Source organism: Tachyglossus aculeatus, chromosome 11 (assembly GCF_015852505.1).
Source record: "Tachyglossus aculeatus isolate mTacAcu1 chromosome 11, mTacAcu1.pri, whole genome shotgun sequence".
Taxonomy (NCBI): Eukaryota; Metazoa; Chordata; class Mammalia; order Monotremata; family Tachyglossidae; genus Tachyglossus; species Tachyglossus aculeatus.
In genome coordinates this window covers 66506912-66525513 of record NC_052076.1, presented here as the reverse complement: position 1 = coordinate 66525513, position 18602 = coordinate 66506912, and the positions used below count along the sequence as shown (strand labels likewise).

The window sequence follows — 18602 nt, the reverse complement described above, 5'->3', positions numbered from 1 at the left end:
CCCAAAGAAATAAATCTTGTACCCATATTGCCAGGTGTTTTCAAAAACATCATTTCCTCCTAAAGTGAATTTAACTGCAAGAATTAGATAAAAAAAATTCAGCACCACATTTTTTTTTTGAGACGTTTCAGGTGATGCCAAATTACAAAATAAATAAATAAATAAAAAAGAAGTAGAAAAGTTAACCTTTCCAAATATATATTGAGGCTCCTTCACTTGAAATCTTATTTTTGTTTACGAATCCCTGAAGGACAGGAAATGTGTGTTTTGCTCTGTCTTCTCCTAAGTGCTTAGTATGGTGTTGTTCTCAGTAAACAAGAAAACATAATAAATAAATAATAAATCATAATAAATAAATAAAACGTGTCCTTTACCTGGTTAGAGAACCGCATACTAACATTTCGTTGATCCTGGACAGGGACGTAACGCTGTATTGGATCTATGTCTTTTGGGATTATTAATTCATCAACTGAAAACAAAAAACAAAAACGAGTAAGGTTAAGCTGCCTTTAACTTTCATTTGGTTTTTGCAGTTGGACATTTGGACTTACCGTTTGGTGTACTCTTAACCTATAGTTCACATTACTCCTAATCTATAGTTCACATTTTTATTTTATCCAGTAACATGGAATACCTATTGTGGTCTTGATATTTTCCTTAAGAAGTTGAAATTTTCATTTCTCAACTGCTCTACAATTCATTTCAAAATTGGAGGCTATAAAGAATCCAAGTGGCCTAGAAACTGTCAGCGACCAAGACTACCTGCCACATGTCACATGTCATCCTTTATGAAGCAGATCATCTCTCATGCAGCAAGGGTGAATGAGGAGATTGAGATCTACAATACAGGAGGTCATTTAAACTCAGTGTCTAGTCAAGGGAAGAGACAAAAAGTGTGCATAATAATTGCATTCCAACTCTAAAAAACTGAATAATTATGAAATGTGAGGCTCTTCGAAGGGAAGTCATCTTTAATATCGGTACAGATCTGTAATTACTGCAGAGGTCCTGCCATTAACTTGCTAAATTGCAGCTTTCTACAGCACTGAAAAACTGAATTATTGTTAAAAAGGCATGTCTAAATAATGAGTTTTTGACTAGGTTAAAAACCAGTGTCACTTCCTGGTAAAGCAAAAAGTAGCCATGAACATAAAATGGGGTTCTAAAATCCTATTACAAGTATTTTGAATGCCACTTGGCATTCAGATTTGTGATTTTGCCTTTGAAAATGCTAAGTCTTGTAGCTGTATGTCTGCCACTTGAGGGCAAGGACTACATGCTTTCCAAATTCTATAAAGTGCCAGCTAAAATGCTGAGCACTCAAAAACCACTAATTGACAGCGATGGTGATGACTGACAAATTTCTATGGGCTGCATAAATAATCATTCTCTGGGATAAGAACACTCAGTTGAAAGCTAAAATAATTTTTTGGTTGATGTAGTTGAAATTACATTTCCAAAAATAGTTAATGAGTTTCCAAAATGCAATGATAAATGGGTTGGGCAGTTCATATTAAATTTTCACTTTGACAGAAAAACATATTCACACAGTTTTTTTCAAATTTTTGCATCTCAAGCGAATCCACAATCCGTTAGTAATCATAAATGTTTTCACTTATTATTCTCCACATATAAGACTGGAATACGGAGCAAATTCTCTTTCGGTGCTCTTTAAAAGCAAGCCATATTTTCTGTGAATCCACATGCAATTCTTCATTTGAAAAAAAATATATAACTGTTCCTAGGCAACAATGACTGCTGGAAAAATCAGAGAAAATGATAAAGTGGTGCCCTGTTCAATTGTTATCTCCATTTTTTGAGACTTGGGAGGGCGTTTCTGACACATTTTTTATGTCTGTATGCGTCACCAAGGTGGCATCTGGAGATGGGCCTGGTCTTGGAAGGTCTCTCAGACCTCACTACTTGGCTGGCATTTCAGGCATGGTGGTGACAAACAGAAAGTGCTGAGGGGCAAAAAAGAAGCAGCCACAACTGGAGGGGTCTAGTGTGCACAGAGCACTGTACTAAGTGCTTGGAAAGTACAATTCAGCAATTAAGAGAGTCAATCCCTGCCCACACCGGGCTTACAGTATAGAAGTGGGGAGACAGCCATCAAAACAAGTAAACAGGCAACAATATAAATATGTAGAATTATAGCTATATACACATATGCATAAGTGCTGTGGGGTGGCGATTAGAGCAAAGGGAGTGAGTCGCAGTGACACGGAGGGGAAGGGGAGCTGAGGAAAAGGGGGGCTTAATCTGGGAAGGCGTTCAGTACAGCTTTGAAGTGGCGGGAAGAGTGATTGTTCGCCAACCATCTCTGCTTAGCTTCAGAAGAACAGCCAAGCAGTGTGTCACGGCTTTACTGTGGTTTATCCTCTCCCTCTGCACAAGTGGTAATAGCATCTATAAAATGCTTACTGTGTGCCGAGCACTGTACTAAGCCTTGGGAGAGAGAGTACAAGTGGGAATTTGTCACAGTCTAGACTGGTACTTATTGGACAGGGCCGGTACTGGGCCACATCTGAGCAGGAAACAGGCTAGTCCAGTCTCGGCCAGGCCCTCAATTTATGCGCTGTACAAGCTATGAAACCAAAAATGGTCAGAACGTCCACTCTCCGAGAACTTGCAACTAAACAGTAGCCTCCTGTTGACACTAAAGCCTCGTAGTGTATAAAAGGATTTTACAGCCTTTCAAGAAATTATTATGCCAAGTATAGACACAGGATTTCAATTTATTAATTTCAATTTAGCTCCGGATGCTGGCTTGATTAGTACACCAACATCCTATGTAAGCAGCAAATTATTTTCCCATCTCATTTGTAAAATCATCAAGATGTGAATGGATTTCCACTACCAAAGGGCAATCCAAATAATTACCGCTATGTTGCTGCTCTTCAGAAATGAGATCGTTAATTTATTATTTTGCTGTTAATAAGTACAGACAGATAAACTGAAAAAATTTGTAGCTGTACAAAGTATTCTGGCCAATCCAGTAAGTCTTGAAAAAGGTGTTTTAAGGACCAAACTTCTCTGATTCATCATTGTCTGCTCTAGCTGCTCTTAACCACTTTGGCGTAATTAAAAATGGTTTGGGGGCTCCAACTTAAACAGTAAATAGATAGGATTGAACCATTCACTTTTATTTAACACACATACTTGCCTGAAAAATAGGTTTTGAATGAAAATAACCTACATGTGTCTTTAAATGGCCAGCAAAAGGAATGTTTTAACCTGTCAACTGAATAAAGGGGGGACAAAAGACTATAAAACATAGGTGCCAGCTTATTCCCCAGGGGCAAACGGCCTCCACAGCTGTTTGCACTGGACTCCCAGACTTGTTCACTCCAAGTCTGACGAGACTAGAAAGTTTCCCATCAGGACTGAAAGGACAAAAAATGGTGGCTTTATGGACTGTGAGCTCTTTGAAATTGGTCCTCTCCCAGTCCATCTACCCTCTTTCCTATAACCTCTGTCCTGCAACCGCCATTAAAAATTCACATTTATGCTGGGAAGATTTTGTCACTTACGATTGCCTCTCCCTGGGTATCAACAATCAGGGAGAAGCAGTAAGGCCTAGTGGATAGAGCATAGGCCTGGGAATCAGCAGGACCTGCATGCTAATCCCAATTCGGCTACTTGTCTACTGTGTGACCTTGGGAAGTCACCTCACTTCTCTGTGCCTCAGTTAATGATCTGTTAAAATGGGGATTAAGACTGTGAGTCCCATGTGGGACATGGATTGCATCCAACCTGATTAGCTGGTGTCTACCCCAGCGTTTACAACAGTGCCTAGCACATAGGCAGTGACTAACAAATACCATAAAAAAATGAACAACGAAGAAAAGGATCAAGTTTTTTTATGGCCAGGGTTTTCTGAGCATAAACCTAATATGATACTGTGGAATGCCTTTCATCTCTAAAAATCGTGTTTTAGAGCTACAACAAAAATGGTGAATTAATAAAAACGAAAAATGTTTTAAAAGGAAAAAAATAGGTGTACAGGTCTCTAAAAAAAAATAAACTCAATGTAAATTAAAATAACTGGTTTCAAATACAGAATTCCCTGGCAATAAAGGATGCAGAATATCCAACCCTGGAGATCTTGAACAACTAAATATACTGTATAGGCATTTAAGCGTCTTAAATGGATGTGATGGGTTGGAATGGTTGGTCATTAAGATTCTTCTCCGGTCCTGAAGTGCTAGAACTGGGTTGCTGAGTGCATGTCGGTGCCGTCTGTTTTGGATCAAAACACTTTGAGGGCTGAGACTGTGGCTGTGATGACTATGAGTGCTTTTTTTTTTAGCAAGCTCAATAATATGTCATGTAGCTCCTAGGTAGGACACAAAAGATAACTGCTGCTGCTCTGGCTGTTAGAAACAGTGAAGGGATATTTTCTGTGGGATTTTTTAAAAAAAGATTATTTTAAAAGAAAGCTAGTTCAATGTCAACCAATCTTATTTATTTAGCACTTATTGGGTTTAGAGCACTGTACTTAGTGCTTGGGAGAGTACAGCATGAGAGTTGGTAGACAAGTTTCCTGCCCAACTGAGCTTAAAGTCTAGAGGGGGAGACAGGCATTAATCTGAATAAATTACAAATATATACATAAATGCTGTGGGGCTGGAGGGGTGAATAAAGGGTGCAAATCCAAGTGCAAGGGTGATGCAGCATGGAGTGGGAGATAAGGGTTTAATCAGGCAAAGCCTCTTGGAGGAGATGTGCCTTCAATAAGGCTTTGAAGGTGGGGAGGTAGGAGGGGGAAATGAGACTCAATGCTTTCAAGGAGAGAAATGGAGGAGAGGAACAGGAGACAGTGGGTGTAGAAGGATCGCTCAAGGAGTTTGGAGAGGATTGGTAGGAGGGAGATGGGGTGGTAAGTGGAGGGAACTGTGGCATTGAGGGAGGGTTTTTTTAGGATGGGGAGAGATGATCATGTTTGAAAGTAGTGGGGAAAAAACCATTGGAGTGTGAAGTGTGGATGATGGCAGTTGGGGAGGGAAAAAGGAGGGGGCAAGTGCTTTGATAAGGTGGGAAAGGATGGGGTTGGATGCGCTGGTGGAGGGGGTGGATTTTGAAAGAAGGCAGGTGACCTCCTCTGGAGGTACTGCTGGGAAAGGTGGGAGAGTTGAAGAAGGGACAGAAGGAGGGAGGGACTGGAGAGCAGCAGGGGAGATTTTAGGGAAATCACGCCTGATGCTTTCCATTTCTCAATAAAGTAGGCGGCCAGGTCATTAGGGGCCTGTGATAGGGGAGATGGGGGTCGGGGCTTTGAGGAGAAAGTTAAATGTCTGAAACAACTGGCGAGGACAATGGGCATGGGAGTCAATAAGGATGGATAAATAATGTTGCCGGGCACAGTAAAAGCAGGCAGGGACGAACTTTAGGTGGATGAGGTTGGCCTGATATCTAGATTCCAACCAGCAGTACTCTGCTCCTTGTGCACAGAAGCAAAGGAAGTGGACAGTGTGAGCTGAATTCAGCAGAGAGGGAAGGGTTGAGGGCGTCAGTTTTGTAGTCAAGGGTAGGTAGCTTGGGTATGGAGACTAAATGGGGCACGATGACTTCAATTCTCTCTTGCAACACCACATTATTTGGCACAATATTCATGTGAGCATTATAAACAGAAAACTGAAATCAGAAAAGATGGTGGGATGATGAGACTGAATAAATAAAACTATGGATAGATATGCATCCAAAGCATATCAAAAGCATTATGCAAAGCATTCCATAAGCTTCTTAAAAACTTCAAAAACTACAACATAGGTGATAAAGCAAGGAATGTCTTTAAGGATAATGGACCTCTAACGCCAACTTACTCGCTGTTCCTCAATCTCGTCTATGATGCCATCAAACCATTGTCTAAACCCTCCCTCTGACCTGGAACTTCCTCTCCGTCCATATAATAATAATGATGGCGTTTGTTAAGCGCTTACTATGTGCAAAGCACTGTTCTAAGTGCTGGGGAGGATACAAGGTGATCAGGTTGTGCCACGTGGGGCTCACAGTCTTAATCCCCACTTTACAGATGAGGTAACTGGGGCCCAGAGAAGTTAAGTGACTTGCCCAAAGTCACACAGCTGACAACTGGCGGAGCCGGGATTTGAACCCATGACTTCTGATTCCCAAGCCCGTGCTCTTTCCATTGAGCCACGCTGCTTCTCTGCTGCAGTCATAGATGACTGACCACCCCTCTCCCCACTTTCAAAGCTTTATTAAAATCATATCTCCTTCAAGATACTGCCCCCCATTAATCCCTGTTATACCCTACTTCCTCTTTCTTCTGCTTTTTTTAAAATGGCATTTGTTAAGCACTTACTATGTGCCAGGCACCATACTAAGCACTGGAGTAGATACAAGTTACTCAGGTTGGACGCAGTCCCTGCCCCACAAAAGGCTCACAGTCTTAAGTCCCATTTTACAGATGAGATAACTGAAGCTCCAAGAAATGAAGTGATGCAGACAAGTCACAGAGCTAGGATTAGAACCCAGGTCCTTCGGACTCCCAGGACCATGCTCTAGCCACCAGGCCACACTGCTTCTGTGCTGCCTGGGCATTCGGATCTGTATTCATTCATTCACTCAATCAATCAATTGTATTTATTGAGTGCTTACTGTGTGCAGAGCACTGTACTAAGCGCTTGGAAAGCACAATTTGGCAACAGAGACAATCCCTACCCAACAACGGGCTCACAGTCTAGAAGTGGGGGAGACAGAAGACGGCCTCAGAGTCTCAGTAGGAGGTAGGATAAGTACTGAACCCCCATTTTACAGTTGAGGAGACAGAGGCACAGAGAAGTTAAATGACCTGTCCCAGGTCACACAGTGGACAAGAGCTGGGATTAGAACATAAATCCCCTGACTCCAAGACCTGTGCTCTTTCCACTAGGCCAAGCTGCTTCCCTGCTATTACGATCAGTACTTTCATTTTCTAACCCAAAGAACAGCATTACACACCCGTATTATGCCAAACATGCCCTCTGTGCATAAACACTAAAACTACCTGCAATCTTCAGGTGCCACAAAACAGATCATTAAATGGCTCAGAAACGAAAAGCCTTTTGCTTCAGTACTTGCCCTTTATTTTTATCTTTGATTAATCAGAGAAATATAAACCAAGAAAACAACTTGAGCGGTCATTTGGCTCAGCCCCTTCCCTCTAAGCAAGATGAACGACTAAATCATCCATGATAAAACGGATACCTACTGCCTTAAATCTCTAGGGACAGACATGCCACCTCAATAGTTCCAGCATCATTATCTCTAACAATCAAGAGGTTTTCTTTCTATTCATCCTCTCTCCTTATACAAAACCCTTTTCCTCTTGTTTGGTCCTCAGTGGACGTGGAAAACAATGAATCTGAATCCTCCCCATAAAAATCCTTATGGTCGTGAGGAGGCTCATGAAAAGTGCTTTCTGAGGCAGTATGGTCTAGTGGAGAGGATACAGCTCTGAAAGTCAGCCAACCTGGTTTCTACTCCCAGATTGGGAGAGACAGACATTCGAGATGCTGCCATGTCTTTTAGACTGTGAGCCCACTGTTGGGTGGGGACTGTCTCTATATGTTGCCAATTTGTACTTCCCAAGCGCTTAGTACAGTGCTCTGCACACAGTAAGTGCTCAATAAATACGATTGATGATGATGTCAAACAGTGTGTCCAGCAGTTACAGCACCAGCCTGGAACTCAGAAGGACCTGGGTTCTAAACCCAGCTCTGCCACTTGTCTACTGTGTGACCCTGGGCAAGTCACTTAACTTCTCTGTGCCTCAGTTACCTCATCTCTAAAATGGGGATTAAGACGGTGAGCCCCACCAAGGAAATGGACTGTATCCAATTTGATTATCTTGGATCTACCCAGTGCTTCGCACAGTGCCTGGCATTTAGTACGTGGTTAACCAATACCATAAAAAAAAAAGAAATCCTTTTTGATGACCAAAATTGGACACAATACTCTAACAAAAATTTGGGTGATGTAGAGGATTTCATACTATGGTTAATACACCCAAGGTCCCTGTGGGCTTCTTCAAAAGCAGCAGTACATTACTAACCTACTTAACTTGCAGTCAGCTATGACTCCAAACCTTTTCTGTAGTTCTCCATCCTGTATTTGTCGAACAAGAAGTTCATTTCGTTGTCCTTGCCCCTTCTAGAATTTCACTGCTTTTTTGGGACCACTTTGCAACCCTGCTCAATTTGCTAACAACCGCAAATGCGATGAAGATGATTTCAATTTTATCATCCAGTCATCATAAGCAATCCTGAGGGGCACTACACATGACTCTTCCCCAAGCTGACCTTTGGATCGGCTTGAGCCAGCTGTATAACCACCCAGCTATAGAATAGTCAAGACTGCAATTTCCTAGCAGGTCAGTAAAAACAATAATGATCACACTGCAAGCTTAGCTGACACATATAATAATAATAATAATAATGGTATTTGTTAAGCGCTTACTATGTACCTAGGACTATTCTAAGCACTGGGCTAGATACAAGGTAATCAGGTTGTTCCACATGGCACTCAGAGTCTTCATCCCCATTTTACAGATGAGGTAACTGAGGCACAAGGAAGTGGCTTGCCCAAGGTCACACAGCAGATGAGTGGCAGAGCCGGAATTAGAACCCACGTCCTCTGACTCCCAAGCCCGTGGTCTTTCCACTAAGCCACACTGCTTCTCTGAGCAGATAACAGTCCAAATCAATCGATTGTATTTATTAAATCAATTAATGGTATTTATTGTGTGTTTACTGTGTGCACAGCACTGTACTAAGCACTTGGGAGAGTACACTATAACAGGGTTGGTAGACATATTCCCAACCAACAACAAGTTTACAATCTAGAGGGGGAGTCCCATAGTTATTGAACACTTTCTGTGTGGAAAGCACTGTATGAAGCACTTGGGGGAGTACGGTATAACAGAGTTGGAAAACACGTTCCCTGGCCACAAGGAGCTTACAGTTTAGAGGGGGAATTAATTAATTAAAAATGGCATTTATTAAGCACTTACTATGTGCAAAGCACTGTTCTAAGCGCTGGGGGGGGGATACAAGGTGATCAGGTTGTCCCACAGGGGGCTCACAATCCTAATCCCCATTTTACAGAGGAGGTAACTGAGGCACAGAGAAGCTAAGTGACTTGCCCAAAGTCACACAGCCGATAAGTGGCAGAGCCGGGATTCAAACCCATGACCTCTGACTCCCAAGCCCGTGCTCTTTCCACTGAGCCACGCTGCTTCTGTTTTGGGAATGAAGTTCCCAAAACAAATTAAAAAAACTGTTAGTGCTGCACAGTTGCACATGTACACAATTTGGATCTGAATTAAACATGCCTTAGGTTTCCACCAATCTTGCCTTATTCAACATTTCTACTGACCAAACTATCATACTGGGCGGTAAAACGTAACAGGCCAGTTCTTGCTGGGTGAACCCTTATAGCTCAGGGTGTTTGGCTTCGCTTTTAGTCTCCCCACAGACATCCATGAGTTTGAATCTCCCTTACTATTGATGCTGTACTAGGGAGTAATATTACACTGATTATTTCCGCTCTTGACGGTCAGTTCGTTACGGGCAGGGAATGTGTCTGCTAATTTTGTTGTACTGTACTCTCCCAAGGGCTCAGAACAGTGCTCTGTGCACAGTAAGCACTCAATAAATCTGTCAATGTACCTCCTGGCGTGGCATCTTTAACTCCTTAAGAGGATCACCACCTCAGTAATCAACTGCAACAGCAACTGAAAAATATTTATCAAAGAAATCCTTATTAATTGTAATTAATTCCCAATCCCAGCTTCTGAGTGTGAATTACTTTACTAATTACTTACTTTAATAATATAAATGCACTTGTATTTGATGTTACGATCTTTAACGGAACTACTAAAATTTAAGTGAAAACTAAGACTATGGTCATTACTACTTTTGAGGATTTTGGTAGGAGATTATTAATATATATTGCTCACTCAAAACACAGCTTTATTTTACAAATATATTGAGTCCTAGGTCTCTCTAAAGGGGTGCTGAGTGAGGTGGAAGCGCAATTGTAAGGTGTGCAATTTTGCTGTACTCCCTCCGTGACTTGGTGATCTGAATGCCAAAGAGCGGGCTGCCCTCTTGTACTCTCTCAGCCTTAAATGAGGCTAATGAAGAGCTTTCAGTGTTCCCAGAGCCAAGTTCTCCGGGCCAAGAATTCCTAATATAGCAGGGTTCCAAGACATTTCCCTGGAGCTGCCTCAGGCCTTTTTGACAGTAAGCAAGGTTTTAGGAATCCACCCCGACTCTGTAAAATTGGGGAGTGTCCAGTAATGTGTTCATAACTCTTAGAGGAGAGCTGAAGGGCTCCTGAGACCATCCAAGGCTGCTCCGAACCTTCCAGGTAGGCACCTCGAGTAGCCCACCTGCTCCTAGATTTGGGGACTCCAACTCTAGCTTCTTCAAATAGCCCGCAACTTCCCGTGACTACTGATAGTAAGGCCACGTTCCAGAAAATGGCAGTGTTTTTTGGTTTTTGAAATGGCATTTGTTAAGCGCTTACTATGTGCCAGGTACTGGACTAAGCCCTGGGGTAGATACAAGCTAATTGGGTTGGACATAGTCCCTGTCATCATCATCAATCGTATTTATTGAGCGCTTACTGTGTGCAGAGCACTGTACTAAGCGCTTGGGAAGTACAAGTTTGCAACACATACAGACAGTCCCTACCCAACAGTGGGCTCACAGTCTAAAATAAACTCACATAAGCTCATGAGGTTCAGTGTTAATCCCCATTTTTCAGATGAGGTCACTGAGGCCCAGAGAAGTGACTTACCCAAGGTTACACAGCAGACAAGTGGTGGATCTGGGATTAGAACTCAGGTCCTTCTTACTCGTGGGCCCGTGTCCTATCCACTGGGTCATGCTGCTTCTCAAGCATTTTAAGGATTTTCCCCAAAACATCCAGACATACTGCTGGAGTAGATACTGCCTCCTTTTCCCCAACAGACTACAAACTAAGAGATATCTGAGAGAGTAACATCCTGACTTGAAAGTAACATTTTAAGTTTACACTTGAAAGCACTTTACATTGGAAAGTTACATTTTAAGGCATAACTACTGACACACAGACTTTTCTTTTTGCTCTGCTTTATTTATGACAAAAGAAAACAAAACAGACAAAAGCTAGTATAAAAGCATTTATCCTCAACCTCTCCCAACCCCAGTAAAAAAAAAAATTTCCAAGCCCTTTGATATTAGCATTATGTGAAAATATAACAGGGATGAAGGAAGAAAAAGGCCAAAGAGTGCAACATTAACTCAATTTTTTCAACCCTAGTGGGTTTGAGATAGCTCTTAAACATTATTTCCCACACAGGTATGTAATGCAGAAATGGGAAACATGGGCTGTGAAATATTATTTTTCTAATGGAATGCAAAGAAGAAACTGAAGAGACTATCATTCTTAAACCCCAAACAAATCAAGAACTTATCCTAATATTGGAAAGAACATAGGAGGCAATTATAGTAGTTCATAGGGCAAGTAGTTCCATGGTCCAGCTATTGTATTTACTAAATAGTCTCCTTGCTTCCTAATATCAAATTTTTAACAAAGGCATGTGGCTGCCTAAAATGACAAAATGGTATGCTCTTGTTTCTGATAAAAACATATATAATTATTAGAATTATTTTCATTTGGAGCCAGTCAATACATGCTTTTAAACATGGTATGGGGTACTGGGGGAAGATGAAGTGTGACGCATGAAGTTTTTCAGCCCTTTCCATTTGAGTTCTGATTCACTTCCTCTGATTGTTAAGACCTCGGAAGCGGCAAGGCCTAGTGGATAGGGCATGGGCCCGGGAGTCAGAGGGCCTGGGTTCTAATCCTGGTTTGCCCACTTGTCTGTCGTGTGACCTTGGGCAAGTCACTGTGCCTCAGTTACCTCATCTATAAAATGGGAATTAAGATTGGCAACCCCATGTGGGACACGGACTGCATTCAACCTGATTAGCACGTGTATCTACTCCAGGGCTTAGTACAGTGCCTGGCACATAATATTCACTGAAATACCATCAATCACCCCTCCACTCCCCCCCCCCAAAAAAAAAAACCCTTAAGAACAATTATTTGCAATCATAAATGCTATCCTTACCAATCCTGCAGGTACTAGGAAAATTGCTAAGATGGCATACAGTCAACTCATGGTATAATGAACGACAAGAGACCCCCCCGCAAAATTCACCAGTTATTTTGAAAGTTCTTAGTACTGAAATGGATCCAATTAGTATCCACATCATGCACACAAATCCTCACAATGTCCATGTGGCCTTGATCTATGCCATCATTAAAATGTGGAATGGGCAGAGGAAGAATGTCTCAGTAGCCACCTAGTAGAGCTCTCAATACTTCTTTGCAATCCCTCGCCTGCACAACTTTATTTCCACTCCTCAAAAGTCAGGGTGGGGCCAGCTGGAATCAATCAATAGAATTCATTGATGATGATAATAATAATAATAGTATTTGTTAAGCGCTTACTATGTGCCAAGCACTGTTCTAAACACTCCTTCCCCCACCACAGCACCTGTATATATGTTTGTACATGTTTATTACTCTATTTTACTTGTACATATTTATTCTATTTATTTTATTTTGTTAATATGTTTTGTTTTGTTGTCTGTCTCCCTCTTCTAGACTGTGAGCCCGCTGTTGGGTAAGGACCGTCTCTACATGTTGACAACTTGTACTTCCCAAGCACTCAGTACAGTGCTCTGCACACAGTAAGCGCTCAATAAGTACGACTGAATGAATGACTGGCGTAGATACAAGGAGATCAGGTTGTCCCACGTGGGGCTCACAGTCTTCATCACCATTTTACAGATGAGGTAACTTAGGCACAAAGAAGTTAAGTGACTTGCCCAAGGTCACACAGCAAAAAAGTGGCAGAGTTGGGATTAGAACCCACATCCCATGACGCCCGAGCCCTTGCTCCTTCCACTAAGCCATGCTGCTTCTCTTATTGAGCTCTTATTGTGTGCAGAGCACTGTACTAAGTGCTTGGGAGAGTTCAATACAACAGAGTCGGTAGGCATGATCCCTGTTCACCAGGAGTTTATAATCTTTAGGGGGACACAGACATGAAAATAAATTTTGGATGTGTAGGAAAGTCCTGTGGGGCTGAGGGTGGGATGACTGTCAAGTGCTTTAAGGATGCAGATCCAAAAGGATATATTCCTAAAATACCCCAAGTTCGGTTAGGTTCCAACTGGGACCCGGAATTTTTGCCCATGCCAGGTTCAGGGGATATGAAGTCAGACTGTAATCTCCCTCTAGACTGTAAGATCCTTGAGGGCAGGAAATCATGTCTATTTAGTATATTATTCGCTCCCAAGTGCTCAGCACAGTCTTCTGCACACAGGAAGTGCTGAAATATCTTTGAATGACTGACTGTTCTCATTGCCCCGTCATCAAAACAGAGGACCTCAGGCCAAGGTGGAGATGACAGGGGAATGTATTTGGAATTTTTGGGATAGAGAGCTCCTGTATTAAGTTTTGGCTGCTGAGTGGGGTCCGGTAGCTCCCAGTTTCTTTCTCTCCCCTCCCAACACCATCTGCAGGTCAAAGATTTCCACTTAACAGCATCATCATCAACCACACTTATTGAGTACCGAGTTGGTTCCAAGCAGTGACGATTACAAGTTTCTGAACTTGGAAAGGTGGCAGCTGCCCCAAGAGCCCCATTGGTGTGGAAATGAGAACCATTTTTCTTAAATTTGAAGGGTTCATTATTTTGAAGTCAGTTGTTATAAACAAAAATATACTGCAGAGATAGGATTCCTCTAGAGATTTTGAGAAAAGTTCTTAGAAGTGAATATTGCTAGGAAATGTGTTCGCCCAAATGAGAGTTGGCTAAGTATTAAAAAGTGAATGGTAGACACTCAAAATCCTCTTGGCATTTGGTTTACAAAAGGTACAACCATGCAGAACTTGCATTAAATCAGAAATTCATTTCATTTTACAAAGCTGCAACTTTTAACTATTCCATAAGGTCTTGCTGAAGTCTATTTAAAGTGCTGAAGTTAGTCTACAAAGCTTAAGTGATTACTATTTTCCTCCAAATTGTCTCTCGTGAATTCACTAGAATTGAAATGTTGATACTCCCACATACTAGGAAACTATCCACAGATCACTAAGAACTAGGAAACAGTGCCAGAACCAAGAAACGTGTTGACAGGGAATATGCCTTCTGGTTTCCAACAGTTTAATAACAAGAATAAATGTTTTTCACTTTTCTTCACTCCTTCCACTTACCCAGTAGTTTTGCAATGACGTAAAGGGCTTGTCCCCAAAGAAAAAGCTTTCCATCACGTCCACAGTTGCTAGGAAATCGCTTCTGACTACCAGGGTTTCTCTTCTCTGATTCCACAAAGTCAGCGGGCACATAGTAATACTTGGGAATAACCGGATACCCTGCAGAGTTTTAAAATAAAGGCATTAAAGCAGATGACTCCACTTTCCTCAGATGAAAGCTAAGTAGCTTCACAAGGAGGATGAGAGAGAGGGAGACTGTGGCTGGGGTTTGCGTAGCACAACTGTACAGGAGGGTAAATATACGTCACACAATCCGGCTACTTAGTGGGCCTCAGTATCTAACTAAAAGCTGCTGATTTTTGCTCGAATTTAGCATAATCCCAAAGGGTGAGTGGGTGCAAGAAGGCATTGTTTCCTGGAGACTGCCAACTCCTGCATCCTTTCTGATGGATGCAGGAACTTGCCCATTTGGTGGCTGCTGCCTGTGGGTCTGGTTGGTTCTGGATTCTCCGTCTCCCCGCAGCCTGTCTGGCTCAGGCTTGAAGCTACTCTGAGTCATTCCGAAATGGCAGTAGGATCAGGGAGCAGGACAGGACACCCTGACATCCGGGAAGGGCTCCTAGCAGAGTATCTGGGCAAAACTGGATAGGGGATTAATCCCTCCTAACATTTCCTTGGTGTCTTCTATTAGGTCTGTGCTGCCCTACGCAGCCGCAGATTTGGGACCGATCCAATTGTTTTAGATTAAATTTCATTTCAAAACATAGGCCTGCTTCATGCAGATGTGACCAGTGTCAGATAACATGAATCTAATGAACTTCTACCTGATACCTCAAAAGTACTGAAGACTGTAAATTATGTAGCAGCCCAAAGACACCTAAAAATACTGGACATGGGGATTCACTATGTTTGTAAAATGCCCTTTAGTTTGCGTTTCTGAGCCTATCCACTGTTCTTCGTTCCCATCTTTCCCACCGCCCGCCTCTTTCTCACTCTGTTTCCTCAAACCTATTCTGTCTGAAGCTTCCTTACTCTTCATCTTCTAACAAACCACAGCTCCCCCCACCAGCACCTCTCCTCCAGGAAGCCTTCCCCAATTCATTTTTAATCTCCCAACTCCACATCCCCCAAATGCCTTGCAGCACTTTTGCACCACCCAGATTTGTAAGTTTTCAAAATATCCAACAGCACTTAAGTCCATATCTTCTCTACTCTATTACTTCCTTCCAGTAGACTGTAAGCTGAGGGCAGGGACTGTATCCACCAGTTGTATTGAACTCCCTCAAGGGTTTAGTATGGTGCTTTGCACAAATTAAGTGCTCAATTAATATCACTGATTAATGGTTTCTCTTTGTAATATAATTTAGGATCTGTCCCCACTGTTAGATTATAAATTTCTTGAAGGCAGGGGATGTAACTACTAATTCTACCGGAGTCAGAAGGTCATGGGTTCTAATCCCCGCACTGCCACTTGTCTGCTGTGTGACCTTGGGTAAGTCACTTTACTTCTCCATGCCTCAGTTACCTCATCTATAAAATGAGGATTGAGACTGGGAGCTCCATGTGGGACAGGGACTGTGTCCGACCCGATTTGTTTGTATTCACCCCAGCACATAGTACAGTGCCTGGCACATAGTAAGCGCTTAACAGATACCATTATTATTATCTTCAGACCTGACCTCTCTCCTTCCTTGCAATCTTGCATCTTCTCCTGTCTTCAGAACAACTCTATCTGGGTGACCTGCCAATGCCCCATATTAAAAATGTTCAAAACTGAATTCCTTATGTTCCCACCCAAACCCTGTCCTTCCCCTGTCTTTCCCATCACTTTAGACAACACACCTACTCTCCCTACCACACAAGCCCATGAACTTGGTGTTGTCCTCTACTCACCTCTCTCATTCCACCCACATATTTAATGCCACCAAAACTTCAGATGGTTGGTGAGTGCCTCTCAGGGAAAAATCAACCCACTTCAGGATATTTCTGGTCACAGCTGCTATCTGCCTAGACTGTAAACTCGCTGTGGGCAGGGACGGTGTCAATTTATTGTTGTACTGTACTCTCCCAAGCACTTAGTACAGTGTTCTGCACACAGTAGGCACTCAATAAATATGATTGAATGAATAACAGAACTTCCAGAAAGTTCTACCTCCAGAATGTTCCTAAAATCTGTCCTTTCCTCTCCATTCAAAATGCTACCATGCTGATCCGAGCACTTATCCTAACCCACCTTGATGGCTGCATTAACAAATGCCATCATTATTATTATTATCTTCCTCCTCGCTGACGCCCCGGCCTCCTGTCTCTCCCCACTCCAATCCATATTTCACTCTGCTGCATGGATCATTTATCAACAAAAACACTCAGTCCACATCTCCCCATTCCTCAAGAACCTCCAGTGGCTGCCCATCTTCCTCCACATCAAACAGAAACTCCTGACCACTGGTTTTAAAGCAATCAGCTCGTCCCATCCTACCTCATTTCACTGATTTCCTACTACAGCCCAGCCCGCACACTCCACTCCCCTCCTGCCAGCTTGCTCACTGGTCCCCAGTCTTGTCTATCTTGCCACTGACTCCTTTTCCACATCTTCCCCCTAGCCTAGAACTCCCTCCCCATTCATATACGCCAGACCACTAATCTCTCCACCTTCAAAGCACTCTTAAGGTCACAACTCCTCCAAGAGGTCTTCCCTGATTAAACCCTCTTTTCCTGGGCTTGCTCTCCCTTCTGCCTTGTCTATGCACTCGGGCTTTGGACATTTGATATTTGCCCCACCCCAACCCCACAGCACTTATGTACATATCTTTAAACTATATATTATAAATTACTTATTCATATTAATGCCCATCTCCCCCTCTAGACTGTAATATCATTATAGTCAGGGAATGTGTCTGTTAATTCTCTTGTACTATACTCTCCCAAGCATTTAGTACAATGCTCTGCACAGAGTACATTGATTGATTGATTACTGTGAGAGATCACAGGCCTGGGAATCAGAAGGACCTGTGCTCTAATCCCTGCTCAGCCACTTGCCTGCTTTCTGACCTTGAGCAAGTCACTTCTCTATGCCTCAGTTACCTCATCTGTAAAATGGGGTTTAAAACTGAGTCCCCTGTGGGAAATGGGCTGTATCCCACCTGATTAACTTGCATTTACCTCAGCACGTAATACAGCGCCTGGCATATAGTAAGCACTTAATAAATACCATTAAAAAAAGTGGGCACTTAGAAAGTGCTATTGTTTAATTAAAAAGCATTAGTGACCCAGGCTTTGAACAGTACTCAGCGCTTAGAACAGTGCTCAGTGCTTAGAACAGTGCTTTGCACATAGTAAGCGCTAAATAAATGCCATCATATTATACCTGACCAATCATATATCACTATGCATCCTTTGAAAGGGTGAATATGAAAACAGACTGTACACTCGCTGTTGGAAGGGAACATATCAGAGTTGGTGCCCTACCAACTCTGTTATTCATTCATTCAATCGTATTTATTGAGTGCTTACTGTGTGCAGAGCACTGCACTAAGTGCTTGGGAGAGTACAGTACAATAATAAACAGACACAGGCCCAGCCCACAGCAAGCTTACAGTCTAGACAGATAGCAGCTGGGTCCAGGAATATCCTGAAGTGGGCTGATTTTTCCTTGAGAGGCACTCACCAAAATCCCAGTGACCTCCTCTTAGCAAAGATTATTGGGCCTAACTCTGCCTTGGCCTCTTGGCTGTCTTTGAAAAAACTGCCCACTCCTTGCCCATTTTTTAAAATGTTCTGGTATCTATTAAGTGCTCACTATGTGCCAAGCATTGTACTAAGCACTGGGGTAGATACAAGGTAATATACTGTACTCTCTGAAGTGCTTAGTATACAGTGCTCTCCACACAGCAAGCACTCACAATAAATATGACAGAGTGAATTTAATAATTCCCTCTGTATCCCCGCTTGTATTTGATCATTTATATTCTGCTACACCAAGACGGTGGCAGGGCAGGACAGGGCAGTAGCCACTGTGATCTTCACCTGTGTTAGTCAGCATTTCTGTCTTGTCTTCATTGCAGACTGTCCTAGGTGTCTCTTTGGGCAGAAACCTTCACTATTATGGGCAGAAATCCACTGAGTGTTTCCCAGAGCTCTTTCCAATGGGCCACAATGAAGAATTAAGAATGAAGAATGGAAATTCCCATGAAAACATAGTCATCATCCTCAGTTCAATAGTTGTAAAGACATTTTTCCTTGTGGTTAACTACACCAACACATTCAAGAATATTTTTGAGTATGAAAACTAGTTATTCCTGAAAATGTAGGATCTTTAGCTA

The 18602-nt window shown here is 42.4% G+C and overlaps 1 protein-coding gene across 3 annotated transcripts in view; it reads right to left on the bottom strand.

Annotated features, from left to right (window-relative positions):
* Positions 1 to 18602, bottom strand: part of PHKB (phosphorylase kinase regulatory subunit beta) — a 261142-nt gene that overhangs the window by 91078 nt on the left and 151462 nt on the right. For all 3 annotated transcript variants that reach the window (XM_038753617.1, XM_038753619.1, XM_038753618.1), the window contains 2 exons: positions 14281 to 14439; positions 375 to 469 (listed from right to left, as the gene is read on the bottom strand). In XM_038753617.1, the coding sequence (XP_038609545.1) occupies positions 375 to 469; positions 14281 to 14439 (254 nt within the window). The remainder of the gene's footprint in view (positions 1 to 374; positions 470 to 14280; positions 14440 to 18602) is intronic.